Source organism: Daphnia pulex, chromosome 1, assembly GCF_021134715.1.
Source record: "Daphnia pulex isolate KAP4 chromosome 1, ASM2113471v1".
Taxonomy (NCBI): Eukaryota; Metazoa; Arthropoda; class Branchiopoda; order Diplostraca; family Daphniidae; genus Daphnia; species Daphnia pulex.
Window position 1 is genome coordinate 4981131 of NC_060017.1, and position 18483 is coordinate 4999613.

General features: G+C 41.4%; 2 protein-coding genes and 1 long non-coding RNA gene across 38 annotated transcripts in view; 1 reads left to right on the top strand and 2 right to left on the bottom strand.

The window, feature by feature from the left end:
• Window positions 1–366: 366 nt before the first annotated feature.
• Window positions 367–12922, bottom strand: LOC124199454. 5 transcript variants are annotated; one of them, XM_046595273.1, is made up of 4 exons: window positions 10590–12922; window positions 4284–4532; window positions 3553–4089; window positions 367–1131 (listed from the first exon to the last, which is right to left on the bottom strand). In XM_046595273.1, the coding sequence occupies exons 1-4, from the start codon at window positions 10662–10664 to the stop codon at window positions 583–585; spliced, it is 1410 nt and encodes a 469-aa protein (XP_046451229.1). In that variant the 5' UTR covers window positions 10665–12922; the 3' UTR covers window positions 367–582. The 5 variants fall into 5 exon arrangements, with proteins under 5 accessions (XP_046451229.1, XP_046451238.1, XP_046451250.1 ...); XM_046595282.1 differs by having other exon boundaries at window positions 367–1128; window positions 10590–12911; XM_046595294.1 differs by lacking the exon at window positions 10590–12922 and adding an exon at window positions 6177–6740.
• A 2045-nt stretch (window positions 12923–14967) lies between these two features.
• Window positions 14968–17828, top strand: LOC124199496. The gene is made up of 2 exons (XR_006876855.1): window positions 14968–15688; window positions 15783–17828. It is a non-coding gene; the product is annotated as an uncharacterized LOC124199496 (long non-coding RNA).
• Window positions 16063–18483, bottom strand: part of LOC124199233 (far upstream element-binding protein 1-like) — a 28923-nt gene continuing 26502 nt past the window's right edge. For 12 of the 32 annotated variants that reach the window (XM_046595065.1, XM_046595057.1, XM_046595118.1 and 9 more), the window contains one exon: window positions 16063–18461. The gene's annotated coding sequence lies outside the window, so the exon portion shown is untranslated. The remainder of the gene's footprint in view (window positions 18462–18483) is intronic. The other 20 variants (XM_046595038.1, XM_046595011.1, XM_046595161.1 and 17 more) reach the window with 2 other exon arrangements.

The following is an 18483-nucleotide window of genomic DNA, read 5'->3' on the forward strand; positions in this document are numbered from 1 at the left end:
ATATAAAGTTGACTCGTGTTGCCCGACATTAATCGATTATTATCATCTCTCGAATTTACTCGGTTATAAAAACGAAACGACGCGGATTTTTAGTTTTTTCAACTTTCGCGCAATGGCGTCCCCGGCGAATAGGCCAAACAAGTTTTCTAATTTTTATTCTTCCTTTTTGCAAGGTCAGTTTTTACTTGATTCGAATAGAGAAAACAACGTAATAAGGAGAGATTCACAAGATCCGAAATTGTTTTCTAGAACGTGGGATTTGCAGTTTATCAAAATAACAAAAAGCCAAAAAAGTTTTTAATTTTTTCTTTTGATCAATATCAAAATGGAATTTGTGTTTGGTTATTTTCTTTGCCATCTTTTTTGTTTGACCAAATGCCATTGGCGGTATTGTCTCTCTTCTACGAGCAGCGTGAGCTACTACCCGACATCAAAACACACACAGCAGACGTGTATAGCTGAAATCACAGTGGAGTGCAACAAATCTATAATAATAACTCGCGGATCATCAGAATGTGAATACATGTTAACGGAATGTGTGAGGCGTTTTCTCTTCTTCCCATTTTTCGATGCATGTACACGTCAGACCTGGTGGGAGCAGGAGATTTGGAATTCCTGTGACGCTGATGGAGTCGACGGCGAACATTCGTCGAGCGAAGTGCTGGACTTATTCCACGGACATTTATTGTTTTTCTTGAATTTGACGTCGCGCGGCCGCGTGACAGATCGATGGTTGCTGCAATTGGCGGCGCGGAGCGAGAAGGATGACGACGACAGACCCGATCCGCGGCTGCCAGTCGAATCTTGATTGACTGGCATCCGCTCGAAAGAGCCCCGGAGGAATGTCTTGTGGCCTCGTTTGTTGAACGGACTATCGTCGCTGCTGCTGCCACTGCCACTGCTGCCGATCGAATCTTCCAAATCTTCTTCTTCTTCTTCGTCGATTCCGCCGTCTTCTTCCTTCTCTTCTTCCGGCTGGAGGAACATGACCCGTCGCTGGTGATTCCGCACCAATCGGGTGGATTTCAGGATGCCCGGCTGCGTGCTGTGCTGGCTCGTCTCTCTGAAAATGGTGAGACAGGCCCGAGATGAATCCACCACGTCCGATATGCTCCGGATAATTCTGACCTGCTGGCCAAGCAAAAGATGTCGACATTTTATTTTGGGGAATATATAATCCAACTTTCGCTTTTTTTTGTTTTAAACATAATTAATTCGAATTGTCACGTATACAAGACGACAGAAGTGGTTTCGACTGAAAAATACCGAAATGATTTCACAAAGTGAAGGTAAAATTTAATTGCCAAACGAGCTTTATATTTCCCCCAGAAAAAAAAACGCTCTACTTCTTTTGTTTCTTTTGTCCAAATTGGGTTAGATCAATGAACATATAAGGCAGAAACCGCGTGAGAAGGGGTCCTTTTTTATCACCTCCAATGAAATTGTCATTCGTAACTTATTCAAGTTAAAATAGTCTAGCAACAACAGGGGGGTAAAACCTAGAATAAATTTACCTGGAACTGATTTAAATTCTACTCTTTAGCAGTTTTAATTTGAAAAACTAAAGCGCGCCTTTCTCCGACTTTTATAGTCGTTTAATTCTAAACATGGAGATGTCGAGTTAACCAAATCCGGTCGTCGTCTAGTGTTTTCCCATGACACATTCGCCCAACCTTTGGCTTGATTACACGTATTAACACAAATATACATTAACAACACAGACACAATATTCTTTTTGCTCCACATTTGGTTTAAGTGCGCTTGCTGGCCGCGCGCGCGCGCTTTTTATTGCCAATTCGAAAGCGAAATTTGTTCCTATATTAGTTAAGAGCTATTCGTGTTTATGTCTTGAGACTCTCGTCTAGCGTCGTAGATGATGCGGCACGCATGACGACATCATGTGGATAGACTTGCACGACCGAGCGCGTCTATCATTAAGTGCTGCCCGCCGTTCAAAAAATAAGAAAAATGAGTGTCACGCTCTCATCGTCGTGCTTCTAATCCAAAAAAGGAAAAGGAATTCCGCCCATGCAAACGAAATAATCGCAATAATAAAAAAAATAAAAGACATTTCACTTTCTCCGGCGGAATATAGTTGAAATGTTGTTGCGTGTGTCTACAGTATGTCTTTGATAAGTCTTCTAGACTTATGTTTATATTGAATGATATATAACTGTACGGCGTGCTGGGCCACCCCGGTAGAGAGTAGAGCCCCGCTATGTATATCGATATAGACCAGTCACGTTTTCTTTGCCGCTCCAAAAAATTTAGAGTTAGTAGTCTGCATAATCTATTTATACACGACAACTATAGACGTGAGGGAGAAAAAATAAAAGAGTCCGTTGTTGTTGAAGGTATTCGTCTCGTATCTCAGCACGAGCCGAAATCTATAATCATATTCTCTTCCTTTCTCCCCGAATGTGGGTCTCTGTGACAGTCACCTGGTGTGGTGTGTATAGTATACTGTATACTACCTTGTTTGTGGTCTTGTCGCAAAAAAGAAAAAAGAAAAAAAAAACCTGATTGAATATACACAACCGATTGATCGATGGATGGCCTACAAGATTCCGGTTTCGCGTTTCCAAAATTATACACAACAGCAACAATTTCTGGAATGATGAATTGGGAATCTGGCGATCGGTTCTTCGATCAGATATGGTCAAATAATCAAATCAAAAAACCTGTTGCAACGAGAGAAATTCTTGATATTTTTTGGCGCGTTGGATTGTACCGTTGCTTGGGGGAAAATCAAAAGAATCAACACATTTCGTCAGTCGCTGGGAAATCATCTGCATATGATACGGCGCTCCTCCTCTTATTTGCAAAGGAAAAAAAAAACAAAAGGCACTAACTTTTTGATCTGTTGGGAAATTGAGTAGCGATCGGCCGCGACCGAGTCCCGAATGAAAAAAACAAAAAATAAAAATAAAACAAAATTTGAATAAAAAAACCCACCCGCCCTGCATGTCATTAAAAAGGTATATATCCACGCGCAGCATCTAATACACTTGTGTGTAATAATCAACGCAAACACACTGCGCCGAGCGTGTGTGCATATATTTAAACACACGTATGTCGGTATGTGCATATATTTTATTCACGAAAAGAGATGAGAGAGAGAAAAGAACTTGATGACCTTCAGCGTTCATCTCGTTGTGAGTGTGACCATCCATCACACTACGCGCACAAGAAGAAGAAGGCGTCCTTTCTCTTTCGGCATAGCTAATGCTCATTTCTCTGTGTGTTACCCAAGCTGGGCGGCCGTTGGTGGTGGTGGGGAAATATCGTTGATGGAATTGGTGTGGCCGTGGCAATCAACCTTTTCGGTTGGCGATTAGAGACGGTTGTTTCTTTTTTTTCAGCCAAACGCCATTGTATGTAACATCCAAACGGGGAAAAATGAATAGAAATAATCCCCATCAGCTGATCAGAGTCTTGAAAACATTTGAAAGTGGGCAGCGGATGCCCGTTTAAGGGATAAACGACGATGAGCTAATCTCTTGTCTATTAGGATTGTATAATAATAATTGCCGCCTGTGTGTGAGGCCCTACCTGAGAATTTTGGGCGAAAGTGGGCGAATGCCTGTGGGCGTCGTCATCGATGACGACGGCAGAGTCGCTGTCGTCGAGACTTTCATCTCCCTGCTCCCGGCCGAGAACCCGCACTTGAAGTTGAGTTGTCGAAGGATTCGTCACCGTCGAAGGTGACGGGCGACAACTGTTGCTGGATGACTCATCTTGGCTGGTCTTGTCAGAGTTCACCTCTTCTTCCTCCCGATCGCTATTGCTCTCCGCCGATGGAGTCAGCGGAAGAGACTGCGGCCGGATGCTACTAGGAGCGGATGATGCCGGCTGCTGCTGCTGGTTGCTGGATGCCGATGACGGGGCGCAATTTCGGCACCGTTCCAACTCGCGCTCAAGTGAACGAATCGTCTCCTGCTGACCGCTGATGATCCGGTCGCGTTGGTTCAACAACCCATCAATCTTCCCCTGCTTTGCGCGTAGATTGGCTTCCAGGAGGAGGAGTTGCGAGGTCAACAACCGCATCTGTTCCTCCCGTGCAGAGTGCAGTCCGAACAGCGCTTCGTTCTACATCACAAAAAAAAAGCCAAATGGGCGACCGTCATTTATTAGCTGCTGAGGTCATTACAAATAAGAAAAGAAAAAACACATTCGAGTCGCTTGTTGTTGACTCGTTGCCTTTTTGTTTTTCATGGCGATATCTTTTTTTGTTAAAACGTTAAAAAAAGGGACTAAAAATCAACTGCTGCTAGTAGTCCAACCTGTTGTTTGAGTCTTTGTTTCCAGGCTTGGAGGAGGTGACCTTGCGCCGTGTTGCGTTCGGTTAGCCGGGCAATAATCTGTCGCGCCTCTTCTACGCTGGAGATAACCGGCGCGGCGGTAGAGCGTTTCTGCCGCGGCGGCGGCGGCGGCGGCGGCAGCTCCAATCTCGTCGAGTCCATCCAAACGACAGCCGTGGCGGCCACTGTGGCGGCAGCCACTCGAACAGCCGACGCTTCCCGGATAGGACTCTGCGAAAATAACCAAATAAATAAGTACATATTTCTATTTTATGGCGAGCGAGCGAGAAGAAGAGATAAATGAAATTGACAAGGCGAACCAAATGAGCCAAGACAATAATTTTGAACAGGCCAGAGAACGCGCGCGCGCGCGGGCCCCATTATTCAAACACAACTCAATTTTCCCGTGAGCGCCAACCGAACAAATGCGCAAAGAAGCCCGCGCGCCGTTGGCTGTGATGCAATAGGAGAGCACCAGCCACATACATATTGATAAGAAAAGGGTTTCCCATATTTGTAGAAGAAAAAATACCAACATTTTCTAGAGAAGACTAGCAAGTAAAATAAATAGAAACGCATTTTTCTTTTTCTTTGAGCGCAAGTCAGGAAGAACATTTGAATAGCGCGCCTTTTGGGATTGAATCGAAATTTATTCTTTCCTCTTGAGTCAATTCAAGGTGAACAGTCACAGAAGCCAGCAGGTATAAAAAGAAGTTTTCCTGAGGCAGAAACAACCACATGGCCAGCATCAAATATACGTGTGTGTGTGTGTGTCTACAATACACAATAAAGCATCAGGATCTTCTTCTTTTTATTTTACGATTTTTGTCTGTTACTGTCCGTCGTTGGCTTACCATTTCTCATCTTTTCTTTTTCATCGGCCGACTCTTGTTTTCGATGGGTCGTTACCGGCATTCACTCTGACATGTACCCAGTTAACCTCTCTCGAATCGCCATCCAGAAAAGTCTGACGTGCTCTGCTTTCTATAGGGCCCTGTTTCTTTAAGACTCAGACTTTTAACGATCGGAAAAGTCATGGTAATAATATATCGCCCCGGCTCGGGTTTTTTTTTATCCTTTAGCGATCCGCTTTAGCCCTTCTCCTCGGCTTTATATGACATCATACAGCTCTCTACGTGATTATAATACAGGGCACCGTTGAATTCACCTGAGTAACCAAAAAGGAATAAAAAAAAGAAAAAGAAAATTTCCCGGCCAGCTGGCGCGCTGCTCAAACGCCAGAAGATATTCAGTTTCACTGGCGAGTGTTAGTTCCCCCTCGTCTTTTCTTTTTTGTGTGGATGTTTTGGCTGTTGAGACTACACGCCGATGGTCAAGGGCGCCATCATCATCAGCAGGCCAGAAAACATAAACAACTGCGAAATGGGAAAGGTAGCTCTCCCGTCCTATTCACGTAATATAAGACGGCGCAACAACACGGACCGATCCGGCAGCACAGGCGACGGCCTTTTTATTTTAAAAGAAAAGAAAAATGCGCAGCTCTGACACTGAATCTACTCACGTCGTATATAAATGGAGAGAGAAAAAAGTTCACGGGCGCGCGATGAAGACGCGCACACACACTCGACCACTGGATGTTCAGTTCACAATAATAATAAGCCAAGCGATTTGATTTGGCAACCAAGGTCCTTGAGTTGATGAGCCTTAATGATGAGTCGCTCCGCCATATTATGATTACGTGACTACATCAACAGGCCGGTGGCAGCAGCAGCAGCAGCAGCATCATCACAAAAATCCAACGGCGTGTGCGTGCGCTGACCAGATTTCCCCCTGACGATATTATTTTCTTTTATTCCCCCCCAAAGCTTATTCACTTATTCACTAGACAGAGAAATAAAAATGTTGAAATCCAACCGAAAATGACGGCGGCAATGACGCAAATTGCACGAAAAGAGAAAATGTCGTTAGCTGGATGCTACCGAGACGGAAGGGAAATGACTACTAAACCGTCTTCATGGCTCGTCTGCCGACTATCTGCCCAACTTCTCATCCAGGCACGGATGGCAACGGTCAAGAGGAAGAGGAATTACTAAAATAATACGGTCAAATGAAACTAGTTTTTTTTGTTTTTTTCTTATTTATTTAATTTTTTCGTTCGTTTTCTTTGGAGAGAGTTTCTATCTAGCTTTTCTCCGCGCCATTTCTTCACTTGTATGAAACTGGACCGTCGTCTTTTAAAAAGAACGTGATTTTTAATGAAGAAACTTATTATGGTGATCAGCACAGGAGAGTCGACCTGCTCCACTTTCGACGACGACATCCCAGCCGACGGTTGACCTTTTCACCACTAAACTAATCAGGTACGACGCGGTTGCACCGAGGGAGTCTTGTCACGACCGGCTATCGTCTGACTGGTTGATGGAACAAAATAGCCAAGGAGAGAGAAAATCTTGGCACTAAACTAATGAAACGAAACAACCCTAGTGGGTTTTTTGGTTGTTGTTGTTTTTTGTTTTAGAAATCCGTAACCTTTTTCTTTTTTTATCTCTTTTCATCGCAGCTATACAGACAACAAGGTGAGCGACAAGGATAAAAGACCTTTTATGAAAACGACACACAAATCAAGTATTTACAGTAATACGCGTCAACTCCTATGCTAGACCGGATTGCATATTCTTATCTTATCCCAAATGAATTTGATAGACGGTCACTTGGGAGGGGCAAGTTCACGTTAACTGTATCTCTGAATATTTTGAAATTCTTCGGAAGGACGACATTTTCTCTTTTTTTCTTTTTTTGAGAAAAACAAAAATGATCTTGGAATCTTAATCTTAACGCCATTCTTTATGTTGAACAACATGTTGTAGACGCGGGCTTCAAATTAAAATTTCACTTTACGATGGTTCTTGTTGAAATGTGTTAAAAGGAATCGAATTCGACATGACAATTGGGTGATACCTCCCATGTAGCTGCCATAATATATCTATACACGGTAGTTGGAAATTCTTGACAACCAAAATAGAGAGAAAAGAACTTTCCCCTTTTCGGATTTTTATATTTCTGACCTCGACTCTACATTTTGAACTTGATGGGCTACCAAAAAAAAAGTTTTTTGAACATCATTTTCCCCTTTTTCTTTTCGGGAGGAAAAAGATGACGTTGAAATCGTAAAAAAACAAACACAAGGAGGGAAACGATCTTTAAAAATAAAACAAAAATGCGATGATGCAATAACAAAATAAAAGAAGAAAATAATAAAAGCCAGGACGATTTTTCCTGTGTTGTTTTACCTTTGTAATACCTAAACAATTTTTTTTTTAATAGAAAAAAAGGACAATCTTCTTCTTGCCTTTTAAAACCAAAAAATATTTCAGTTTTTGGTTTCGCCGTAAAACGTTCGGGAAAAAAAAAGAATTTTCTTGGGCATCTAAAATGTTTTAGTGTGCCTTTTTTGTTTTTCCTTCTTCTTCTTGGTAGACCATGGAATAATATCCTCGGAAAGTTTATAAATATACCGTATATACAATACCCACACATGCTCGTGTTTATAGCAGTGTAGAAGTGCACGTAAATGAACATCACAAACGGAAACCGCGCCTGACCGTGAAGGTTAAAAACAACAAGAAAAAGCCAAACGCGCTTACATATCGCTGGTCAGCTATTCGAAATAAGTTGTAAAAAAAAAATTAAACATACCAATATAAATATGTTTGACTTGTTTCTTTTGCCTAATTATTAAATACTTCTCCTCCGCCCCTCGTCTTCACAAAATAACTACCACCATCCCATACATTCAAAAAAATAAGCCTAAAAGGGAATAACGCAACGATTGATCGATCGCGGACAATTTCTCATTTCACCTCGAACCTGATTCTGATGTTTTTTTTTCTAGTTAGATGTTATATTATCATTCTTTTGATTTTCAAGTCATAGAAAAAATAAATAATAAAATAAAAAAAAGACTTTCCCCCCTCGCGAGGAGACTATTTTTTCTCTCCCATTCATATTCATGTGTGAATAATCACGTTCGATAATTACAATTTTTGGGTTAGATAGCTAGCGCCTGTAGCGCAGATGGAGGGACCCCGAAAGAGAAAGAGCGTCCCAAGGCCACTCATCTGAACTGCAATAAACACGCTGCTGGATGGACGCGTGCGTGTGTACCGACTATGTATATATACGGTGGCGTCTTTGATGGTGGAGACTGATGAGAGAAGAAAGAGAAAAAAAACGAATCTATTCGTCGTGAACGATGACCCACCTCTTCCATAACTGGTCCTCCTCTACACACCAGATTATTTTTATTATTATTCACGTTCTTTATTAGGACTTTGGGATACATAATGAGGAAAGCTCGATACGAAAAAAACAAAAAAAAACCACCTGGTATGTTATTGTGCGTGTGTCCTTCAATAAGGGTGACGTTGATTGTGTCGTGTCGCAAGAATTCGCGCGCGAGACGGCGCATAATAATTTCCCGAGATAAATAAATAAATGAATAATCAAAAAAATTTTCTAGAATAACTAATGATGAGGCACTAACATTGTCGTCGTCGTCCGGGCGAGTCTGAACAGGTCAAACTGGGTGTCTGTCTCGTCTATCTCTCTCTTTCTGTGATAACTGAAACTCTTTTTCAAGGTATCCGTCGTTTATGCTAATTCAACGTGCTCATATTTGTGTGACAGCTACCTGCCTCTTTTACCGTGTCGAATATGTAATTACTCTGAGACTGATATCAAAACGCTATAGCCAATAAGGGTGGGGCGTACGGGATTCCAGATATTCCGACTGCCCAGAGCGGAGTCACCAAGTACGTCCAGGGGGTCCAAGAGTACACTGGCAGTCTCAGCACCTTGATTTTCTCTTGTTTAAGTGTGTCCGAGGCCACCGGCGATCGGCAACTCCAAAAGATTGACCACGCTCCGATTGTCATTCAAAGAGACTGGCCAACAAAATGATTGGAAGATTGGTGGCCTTTCAAATTAAAAAAGAAAACGACGTCGAATGATAAAAACCTATAAAACTGGGTCTCGCTGTTTTTCTTCGTGAGATTGTTATATGCAAAATATGCCCATGATTGGTGTGCGCCCAGACACGTTGTTGCTGTTGTCCCAGTCGGATATCAAAGTTGTTGCTGGCCTTTATCTAAAATATCTACCGCGTGGAGTGGGCTTTTAAAATCATATACCGGATTTAGATTGAATACAAGGTAAAATAGAATCGTTCAATTCCGGTTTTGTGCGGGTCATTGCAAATGAGACAAACAAGAGTGGGCAGTCGTTTTGGGTTACTCTCACATGAGGGTGAATATCAATTTTCCAAGGAGCTACAAAAATTAGAGTTACTACTTTGCCTTTTGCTATTCACGAAAGACAAGTCCAATTTTCTCCCTTTTTTGGGCTTTCCCAAGTCAATTACATAATGAGTCGTCATTCAAAGAAAAGTAGCGACAGCTCCTCGTATTTTCCTCGTCTTTATTAAAGCCGATTCCCCTACGCCTAGTTACCGAACAAAATGTCACATTCGACTAATAATAATAATACCCCCACCGAAAATAAGAATAATAAAAATATCCATCCCGCGCCTGTCACACGACAAAATAATAACAAAACGAAAGTTACGTATATCTTTTTCCCTGGTGGCTCTCTCGTCACACGGAAGACATACATGCCCAATATGATCTATGGATCGCATTTTGTGGACGGGAATCCTCCCTTTATATTTTATAAATTATAATGAGCGTGACGGAAAATGTACAAAACTTGCCGAGACCCCTAGCGTTACGTCAAGGTAGAGCAACAACACACACACACGGGAGTTATTGATTATAATCCGAGTCGTTCGTGGCAGCCGCTGTTGGCTCAGAGCCACTGGAGCTTGAGAAGTGAACGAACGTTGTATACGGCGGGCATTTTTATATATCCGTGAAAACGTACAAGTTCAGAAGCGAACCGACAACTAACTCGTCTTCGTCCACTATCCCAGTCACAACTCGCCATGTAGCAGAGAGCGGGATATATCAAATGTGTTAAGTAGCCTGGAGCTGCTTTTGGCTGGATGCCGCGTGCACACAGCATATACAGCACATGCACACCACCACGCATCGAATCCAATTGAATATTACAAAACTCACGGAGCTTATAACCAAAGGTGAATTATTGCATCACGCCGGAGAAGAAAAAGAGAATGATGAATTTCCCCCCTCACCACCACCAAAGGCGGAAGAAAAAAATTCTTTTGCGGTGTCGGGAATATAATATAATATCGCACTTTGATAATAATCATATAGGCAGATGTAAAGCTAATATCTAAATGAGGCCACTTACCCAATCTGTCATCTTGATGATGGTGGCCGTTGACGGTTTGGATCGCTCCGTCGTGCGATTCTTCATTGAAGACATGGCGATGAGAAAGTTGCACGGTGGAAATTCACTTGGTCCTTGTTCTTGTGTGTGTGTGGGAAAAAAGGGGCGCAAGTTGAAGGGTCAAGAGTCACTTCATTATTATTCGTGACATTAGGTCAGAGAATAATCGAATGACGAACAACAGCCCTATACACCGCTTGATCGCCCAACATCCCCACGGCTTCTACGCCCTTCTTTCACGGCACTCGGGTTGGGACTCACGCACCTTGAGACGGGCGAGGACAGCAGTGAGAAAGAGGGAGGAAAAAGAATCGCTTCTAATCCAGTTATTGCCAGTGTTTTTATTCTTGAAGGCGGCGACACTACTATAGAACGCTGGCCCATTAATAACAAAACGGGGCATCGATTGTAATCGAATATGCCGGAGACAACACCCACAGAAAGAGCTGCTGGAACTGGTCTGTCGCTTTATTTTCTTTCTTCTTTTGAAAGGCTATTCTTGGGTTTCGTTGATTTTTCTTTTCTTTTATTTCTTTCTGTGTTTGTTGTTGTTGTTGTTTTCGTGCGGGTCGAATCGACTGGTAGCGTCCACCGGCAGCTCACTTTCACTCGGCTACACGCAATCGACAGATGAGTTGGACGCCAGATGCTTTTTTCGTCATATCGCTGTGTGGCTCACGACGATGGGTTGTTCTCTCTCTCCCCCTCTCTTTTATTTTCTGACCCTCCAGCCGAAACTCAACTTTTTCTTCCCTCTGATCTGATAAAAAGAAAAAAAAAGACACAATTGTAGAGGGGACGAACGCAGAGTTTCAACTGGCGCCACACACACTAGACGTTCACGTTGGAGCCAGTCTTCTTCTTCTTCTTCTTCTTTGATAGCCAAAAAACGAAGAAAAAACCCACCCACCTTCTTTCAAAGAAGAGGGGGAAATGAGTTGAGAAAAAAGATGAAGAGTCTTGTCGGAAAATCACGGAGAGCTATATAGGAATACACACACAGACAAAAGCTGCTCCCGACCGGAGTTGAATGAACCGCGCACAGGTAACACCACCAGGTTTTTTTTTTATTTTCTTTTCTTTCACTGATGATTTCTCGATTACTATACTTTTCCATGTAGTACCTTGGCAAAACGTTTGTTTCACTTAGTTGTCGAGAAGGAATTTTTTTCAAAATGTTGATGTGTTTTGTGTCTAATGGCAACGTTTCTTTTAAGACTCCAAAAGGTCGGGTCGGATCGTCGTTTTGTTGATTGTTCTGAATTCAATTTTTCTTTTTTCGTTGGAAAAATCTGTTTTTCTTTCCGCCACTGGAAACCACAAAAACACTTTAAGCCGTGTGATTTTCTTACGCCAACAGAGACCCACCAAACGCACTTTGCTTTTGTTTTTCTATACCCTTTTATATACTGGGGGTATGTGTTTGTGTGTTTTTCTCGTCCTTGTCAACGAGTTCTTTTCCAGAAAGCAACAAAAACGAGGACTCCCAAGGTGGTTCCCTTTTTCTCTTCTAATTGTTTAGACCTGTTTTTCTGCCGAGAAAATCACGTTTGAGTAGTCTCTTTTTTAAAAAAAACTTTGTCGAGAGTCTACAGACAGACTCAATAGCCTCACTCGAACTGTCTGAGTACATTCAGTCACGTCGCATCGATAAATCGATGAGAGATAATAGCGTGCCAAACTCGACTGGCGAGTCGTCGTGATGATTTTTGAAAGAAAGTTGTCCGAGCAAAACCGGGCCCAGCAATGATGATGGCGTCCGACAGAAAATTTTTTTTTTAAAGTCTTTCCCCTCACATAAAACGAAATGTCGAGTCGAATAAATCAGGTGCACATTGCCAACGTGAAATTTTAAAAAACAAAAAGAGCCAAAACGAGACACACAACCACACGCACACACCAAAAGGGCCCAAAGGAGAGAAGAGAGTGAGAGAAGAGAAAAAAGAAAAAGATGTTCTCTCTCTCTCTCTCTCTTTCTCGGCTGTTGTTGTTGTTGTTGTTTTGGGCGTCTACCTGACTCAGGTGAAGGTTAGCAGCCGACTGGACTGGGAGAAGAAGACGTCGGGGCTCGGTATGGTCTTGGGGGAGGGGTTCGTTGTTTTCTCTCTCTCTCTCCCCCCTCTACCGTAAAACATTATTCTCTCTCTCTCCTCTCTACTGAGTTTCGGACTGCTAGGCAACTTCGTTAGCCATGCGTGACCCTTTGGAATAGACCACGGCTGTGGACCGGGTGGTGGTTTAATACTGTGTATTGTAGTGGTATATTATATACGAATCGAATTCTATGTATTATACCCACACTGGCATCCAGAGAGAGAGAGACCGTAATGAAACCTTATTTAAGTTTGCGTTTTTCCCTGGTGTCATAGCGAGAGAGGGAGGCGAGAAAAGTTATTTCACGATCGACTGCACGCGGAAAAGTCTGATTATCACACCATTTCTCGTTAGATGCAGCACATCCAACAGCGACCGAACGAGATTCTTCCCTTGGGTTTTTATTTTTTTTTATTATCATCATGTGGCACGTCCAACAACAACAGCAGCAGCAGCAGCAGCTGTGTGAATTAAAAATGATCGGTGTGAGTCTTTTTTTCTCATCGCAGAGAAAAAACCCCGAAATCAAATAAAAATCAAATCAAATAAATTTGAGGGAGAAATGTTCTCTTTTACACCCACAGAGAATAAGACGATTCTTTTGTGTGTGTGCAAGCGAAATCACGCGTCGGGCTCGTTAGTGTGGCTAGCTTTTTCTTTTTGGTGTATCCTCCTCCCAAGACCAAAGATGGACTATGGCGAAGAACGACGAAAAATCCCGACCAAATTCAACCGAGTGTGGATCTGGTCAATTTATTAGGACAACGCCCGAGAGAAGAAATAAAAATCGACGGATTTTCTACATACAAAAAGGCCAACAGATAAGAAACGGCGGCGGGGGGTGTACGAGGAGGATGTCGAAGCAACCGGAACTTACTTGCCATTCACACACACACACACACAGTCAAAGAGGAAGCCAAGCAAGAAGCCAAAGGAAAAAAAATAACACACAAAGTCCTGTTGGTTTGGCGATTGGAGTTTTGTTTTCCTTTTACCCACGTTGTGTTCTCCGTCACCCATCGACTGATTATTATTTTATGCCATCCTTCTCTCTCTCCCACCCCACCTTCCATCAAAAGAAAACGCGCCACAGCATTTCCTTTCCTGCTCACGAAGTAGTTATGATAATCAGGTTGTTTCATATCATCAGCGTGTGTCTTGCCGATATGATGACTACAATAATAATCATTTTTTTACCGTGGAGACTTTGCTGCATAAGACAAACAAGAAAGTGGCAGGGAGCTAATGACTAAAGAGAGAGAGAGAGATGAGTTACATTTTATCATATGAAAAACATCTCAAGTCCCGTGTAATGACGTTGTGACGTTGTAAAATAAATTTTACGATTGACTTTTACGGGGAAATCTCGTCGTAATAATTTTTCGTGTGTATAAAATTACGCTGTAGAGACGTGGTTTTTAGTTACTCGACGGATAAATGTACAAGAGTTAAATACGACCAAAGGAATGCCAATCGAAAACAGAAGGCTGATTATAATTCGTACCAACTGTTGTAATTCAACGGGGCTGTCATCGAAACCTTGTTTCACTTAATAGGGATGGGCATTCCTATCGTTTTAACTGTACGGGGCTTCGTCGTATAATCTGGTTGTCGGTCGTACACACCTACATAGTAATGGTTAATGCCATCCCTATTGTAAAAAGCAACAAAAAGCCTTTTCTCCGCCCTCGATTTCTATCCTTTTTTCGACGAATAAAATAACACAAGCTATGCAACTTATAATGGGAGAAAGAAAATACTTCCGTAATTGTAAAATCAACCCGACCAGCAATGCGAAATACCCGAGATGAAAAGGACCAACAGTTTAACAGCATTTTTCTATTAACTCCCCCAACTAACTTGGGAATGTCTGCTACAACATTTAGAATATCTATACGTTATTTCCTACATACCAAAACTTGTCGGGAGAAATATGTTAAACGGGGTAGAAATAAAAAAGGGTTGGATGGTGACCTCGTTTCGTCGTAATTCCAAGTGAAATTTAGTTGCAAAGGTGTTGAGTGGGTGGCCTACCGCATTGATGGTTATTTCTATAATTGGGTCGCAAGGAACATTTAGCTAGGCCACATAGTCTTTTGGCCGCACAGCAGAGCCTGCAACTGTTCTGAATGTTTACGAACCGCAAATGCGCTGTTACGAATCGGTCGCCACCAACTTTTTGTTCAGGAAAAACGAACACACAGGCTGCTGGGCTGGTTAGTAAAAATAAGAAGAGACCTCGTCACGCATAACAGTTGAAAACAAAAAGTGAAAGCCAAAATAACAGGCGTTTCGTTCGTTCGCTTATATACTCTGTATTTTTATTTTATTTTTGCTGTTTCACTGTTTTTTTTCGTTGTCAGTACAAGACATGTCACGCCTTCTTTGAGTTCTCTATCCTTTTTTCGTCATATAACGCTGTGGTTAAGGTAACCAATGGTTTCCTAGCCATCATTCAACTGATACAAATCCCGATACTGATCCCCTTGTGTGCTCACGAATGTTTGTGATTAATGGAGACAATAAAAATGGATGGATGTTTATAGTTACCTGTAGAGTTCCCCAAAAAAAAGTGTTGTGTGGCCGCAGTCCCGCGTTTGAGCACATTTTTACACAGTCGATACACAAGCGAGAAAAGGAATATTGCGTTGGGTATGCAAATGATTGGTTGAAAATTTTAGCCAATCTTGGGCAACGCATATTTTCCAATGCAAAGATATGCAAATAAATCAGCACGAAATGCTCTGGGTAGACAAGATCTAGTCACGTTTAGTTTTGTTCCCTAAATAACATGGAAATAATTCTGAACTTGTATACAATACATAGAGAACTTCCTCTTCTTTCTCTAAATATTCGTCTGCCTGGAAGTTGAACCAAGGAACCGAAAAGTCTTGGCTAAAGCAGACCAAGAGCAGTCACGCCTAACAAACCACAACACAGTTAAACAAAGATTTCGTGGAAAATACGTACGCTCTATGGTTATCAATTGACAGTTCTCGGCAAGTTGTTGCCGGATGTTACAAAAGTCTTTCTTCAAGTGTTCTGAAAAATTTACTGTAGGCTTGACTCAACTACCGTTGGCCAGCAGAAATCCTGTTGACGTGATCCATTTCAAGATGCCAACTGTTATGAATTTTTCAAGTCGAGGGTAACAAAATTTCAGACGAAACTGCAGCCCAATGTTGCAAAAACCTTTTTGTAAACTGAAAGAATTTCCTGCGCTATTACAAAAGCATTTTTTTTTGTATTTTAGTTTTTTTATTTTTACCTTTTTTCTGTTTTCAATTTTTTTTCATTCACGATCAGTTTGTAAGAATTCGACCCAATAAAAAATAGACCATAGATGGACACGCAGATTTTTTTTCAAACACTGAAGAGACACAGCAAAATGGTTTTTGTTCAAAAAAAGTTCAATGGTAAAAAAACGAAATTCTATTGGAGAAGACTGTGACAGACTGTCTGAGGGAAATTGTGGGGATGCGGTAAAGAGGAGAAAAAAAAATAACTTTCAAAAATCGGACGAGATGTTACATTTTTTTTTGAAAGATCCGGCAAGGGCATGGGGTTTTTTCGTTTGTACACTCTCATTTTGGTGGTATGCACGGCAATTCATTGATAAATCCTTTAGATATCAGCAGAGGGGCGTTAAGACGACAGAATAAACACTCAATAATTGGCCCGCGTTTCCAATAATGTCATCCTCCTTGAACAAATTGGCAATTTTCGCTATAGATAGGTCACAGAATCAAAATGACGTTGCAAAGTACAATGATTTAAATCTGTACAGCGTGGATTACGGGATTGATAAGAAAGGAGGCGCGGGATATCGAGTCATCACTTCAAAAAATAATAAAAATCAAGTCGGTGGCGAGGGCGCACGAGTCAATTTGAACAGCACGGGAGTAAAATTGTTTTTAAAACGCTCACGGTTTCCTTTTTCCTAACTTATGTTTGCAAAGATATTTTCACATGGACAAAAACATGAACATGGACATACTGTTGATCACGCGCAACCAGACTGTTTTCTTTTTTTTCAAACGTTTCAAATTTTTGAGACCCGGAGTTTTTTCTTTTTGCAGCAGTGGCAGTTTAAAAAAAAATACGAACAAATGAATTCGAGTTAATTTGACAGGAAAAAAAATAATAGATCACGGCATTGCAAGATTTAAAAATAATAAACAAGAGGACAAACCCTTCGCATTATATCAATGTCATCATCAATAAACCCTTTTTGCTCTCAAATTTTCATCAAACGGGATCGCACAAATTATTTTTTCAAAAGACGAAGTATTCAACTGGCGTCCCAGCCCAAATTGCACGGGTATCTTTCTCAAGTGGATCTTCCTAACATAAAACATCTTGATTCTATCGATCGATGAAACAACATTCATGTGACCATCAAAATCAATAATAGTTAATAATAGAAAATAAAATAACCAAAACATCCATCCAGTGTAGATCAAAATCAGAAAAAAACAGGGCCATGGGGGGTGGTGGTAATCGGGATGTGAGGGAGAGAAGCTATGCATATGCTTTCACGAAGCAGCAAAGATTACATTTTGTCAAACTGAAAAGGTCACCAGGATTTCGTTACCCAAGTCACCCTGACCTCCCAGATTTTTTTGTAAGCATCTATGTAAACCAGCAGAAATATCGGGAAATTGGAATCAATAAGATATGAAGGCCCTACAATCCAATTATGGTTATTTGTCTTTTTTTTTGTTTAGCTTACTATCAATTCAAAATACGCAACGAGCACACAAGACACTAAATAATGAATCCATGGATTTTAGTATGCTTAAGACAAGTATTTCAAAATTGAATCCCAAAAAATTTTCTTTAAGTTTTGACAAACATCCACCATCGTTTAACTGAAATTTCTAAATAAGCCTACACCTAGTACAAAGAAAAATTTAAGGGAGTTTGTTTAAATAATGTTCTACTCGTTATCAACGGACAAAAAAAAATTGGGGAATTGAGGCGGGTTATATAAGAGGTCAGCTCGAGACAATTTGGGGGAGGGGGCGAGAATGGGACAAAACTCACGATCAATCATTGAAGTGGACACATTACTTCCTCGATTTTGAGAAATAAACTCGGGACATCGGATTGTTGCAAAAATCATCAGCAGCAGCAGCAAAAGACAGGTATCTTTAAAAAGTCTCTTCAACATGGCAACAATATTGGATCGTCAATATAGTGGAGAAAAATGCAAACGTGTTATCTCGAATGAACCAAGACAAAAAAAAAATATTTTCTCAGCTTATAAGACTGGACTCAAATGACCTGAGGATGGGTAGCGTGTTTTTTCGACCTTGGTGGATTGTTAGATTTCGAATGACACTGGATCAGTTTCAAATATCGAAACAAAATGAACAGTGGGGGGAAGGGGAGGAGAAGTTTCAGTTGCGGATGTTTGGGAGGGGAAATGGGTGGGTAAAAATGAACAAACATGTAAAAGACAGAATAGCACATTTCCGACGACTGTGTGTACTTTGCCTTCTCCTTTTCCTACGTTAGTCTGAGCTTTAGGTTGGTATCAAGGAAAAAACCAAAGGAAGAGGAACCCAATCAAAAATAAAAACACAAGCCCATCAACCAACAGACATTAAAATAGGATGGATGGAGAGTAGAGTGGAGAAAAAAAAAGAATAACATGACGCATTTTTTTCGACACGTTGAATTATGTGAACATCGATGAGAAGACACGATCTATTGTTACCAGCTTGCAGCAAACCACTATAAACAAAGGCAGTTTGTA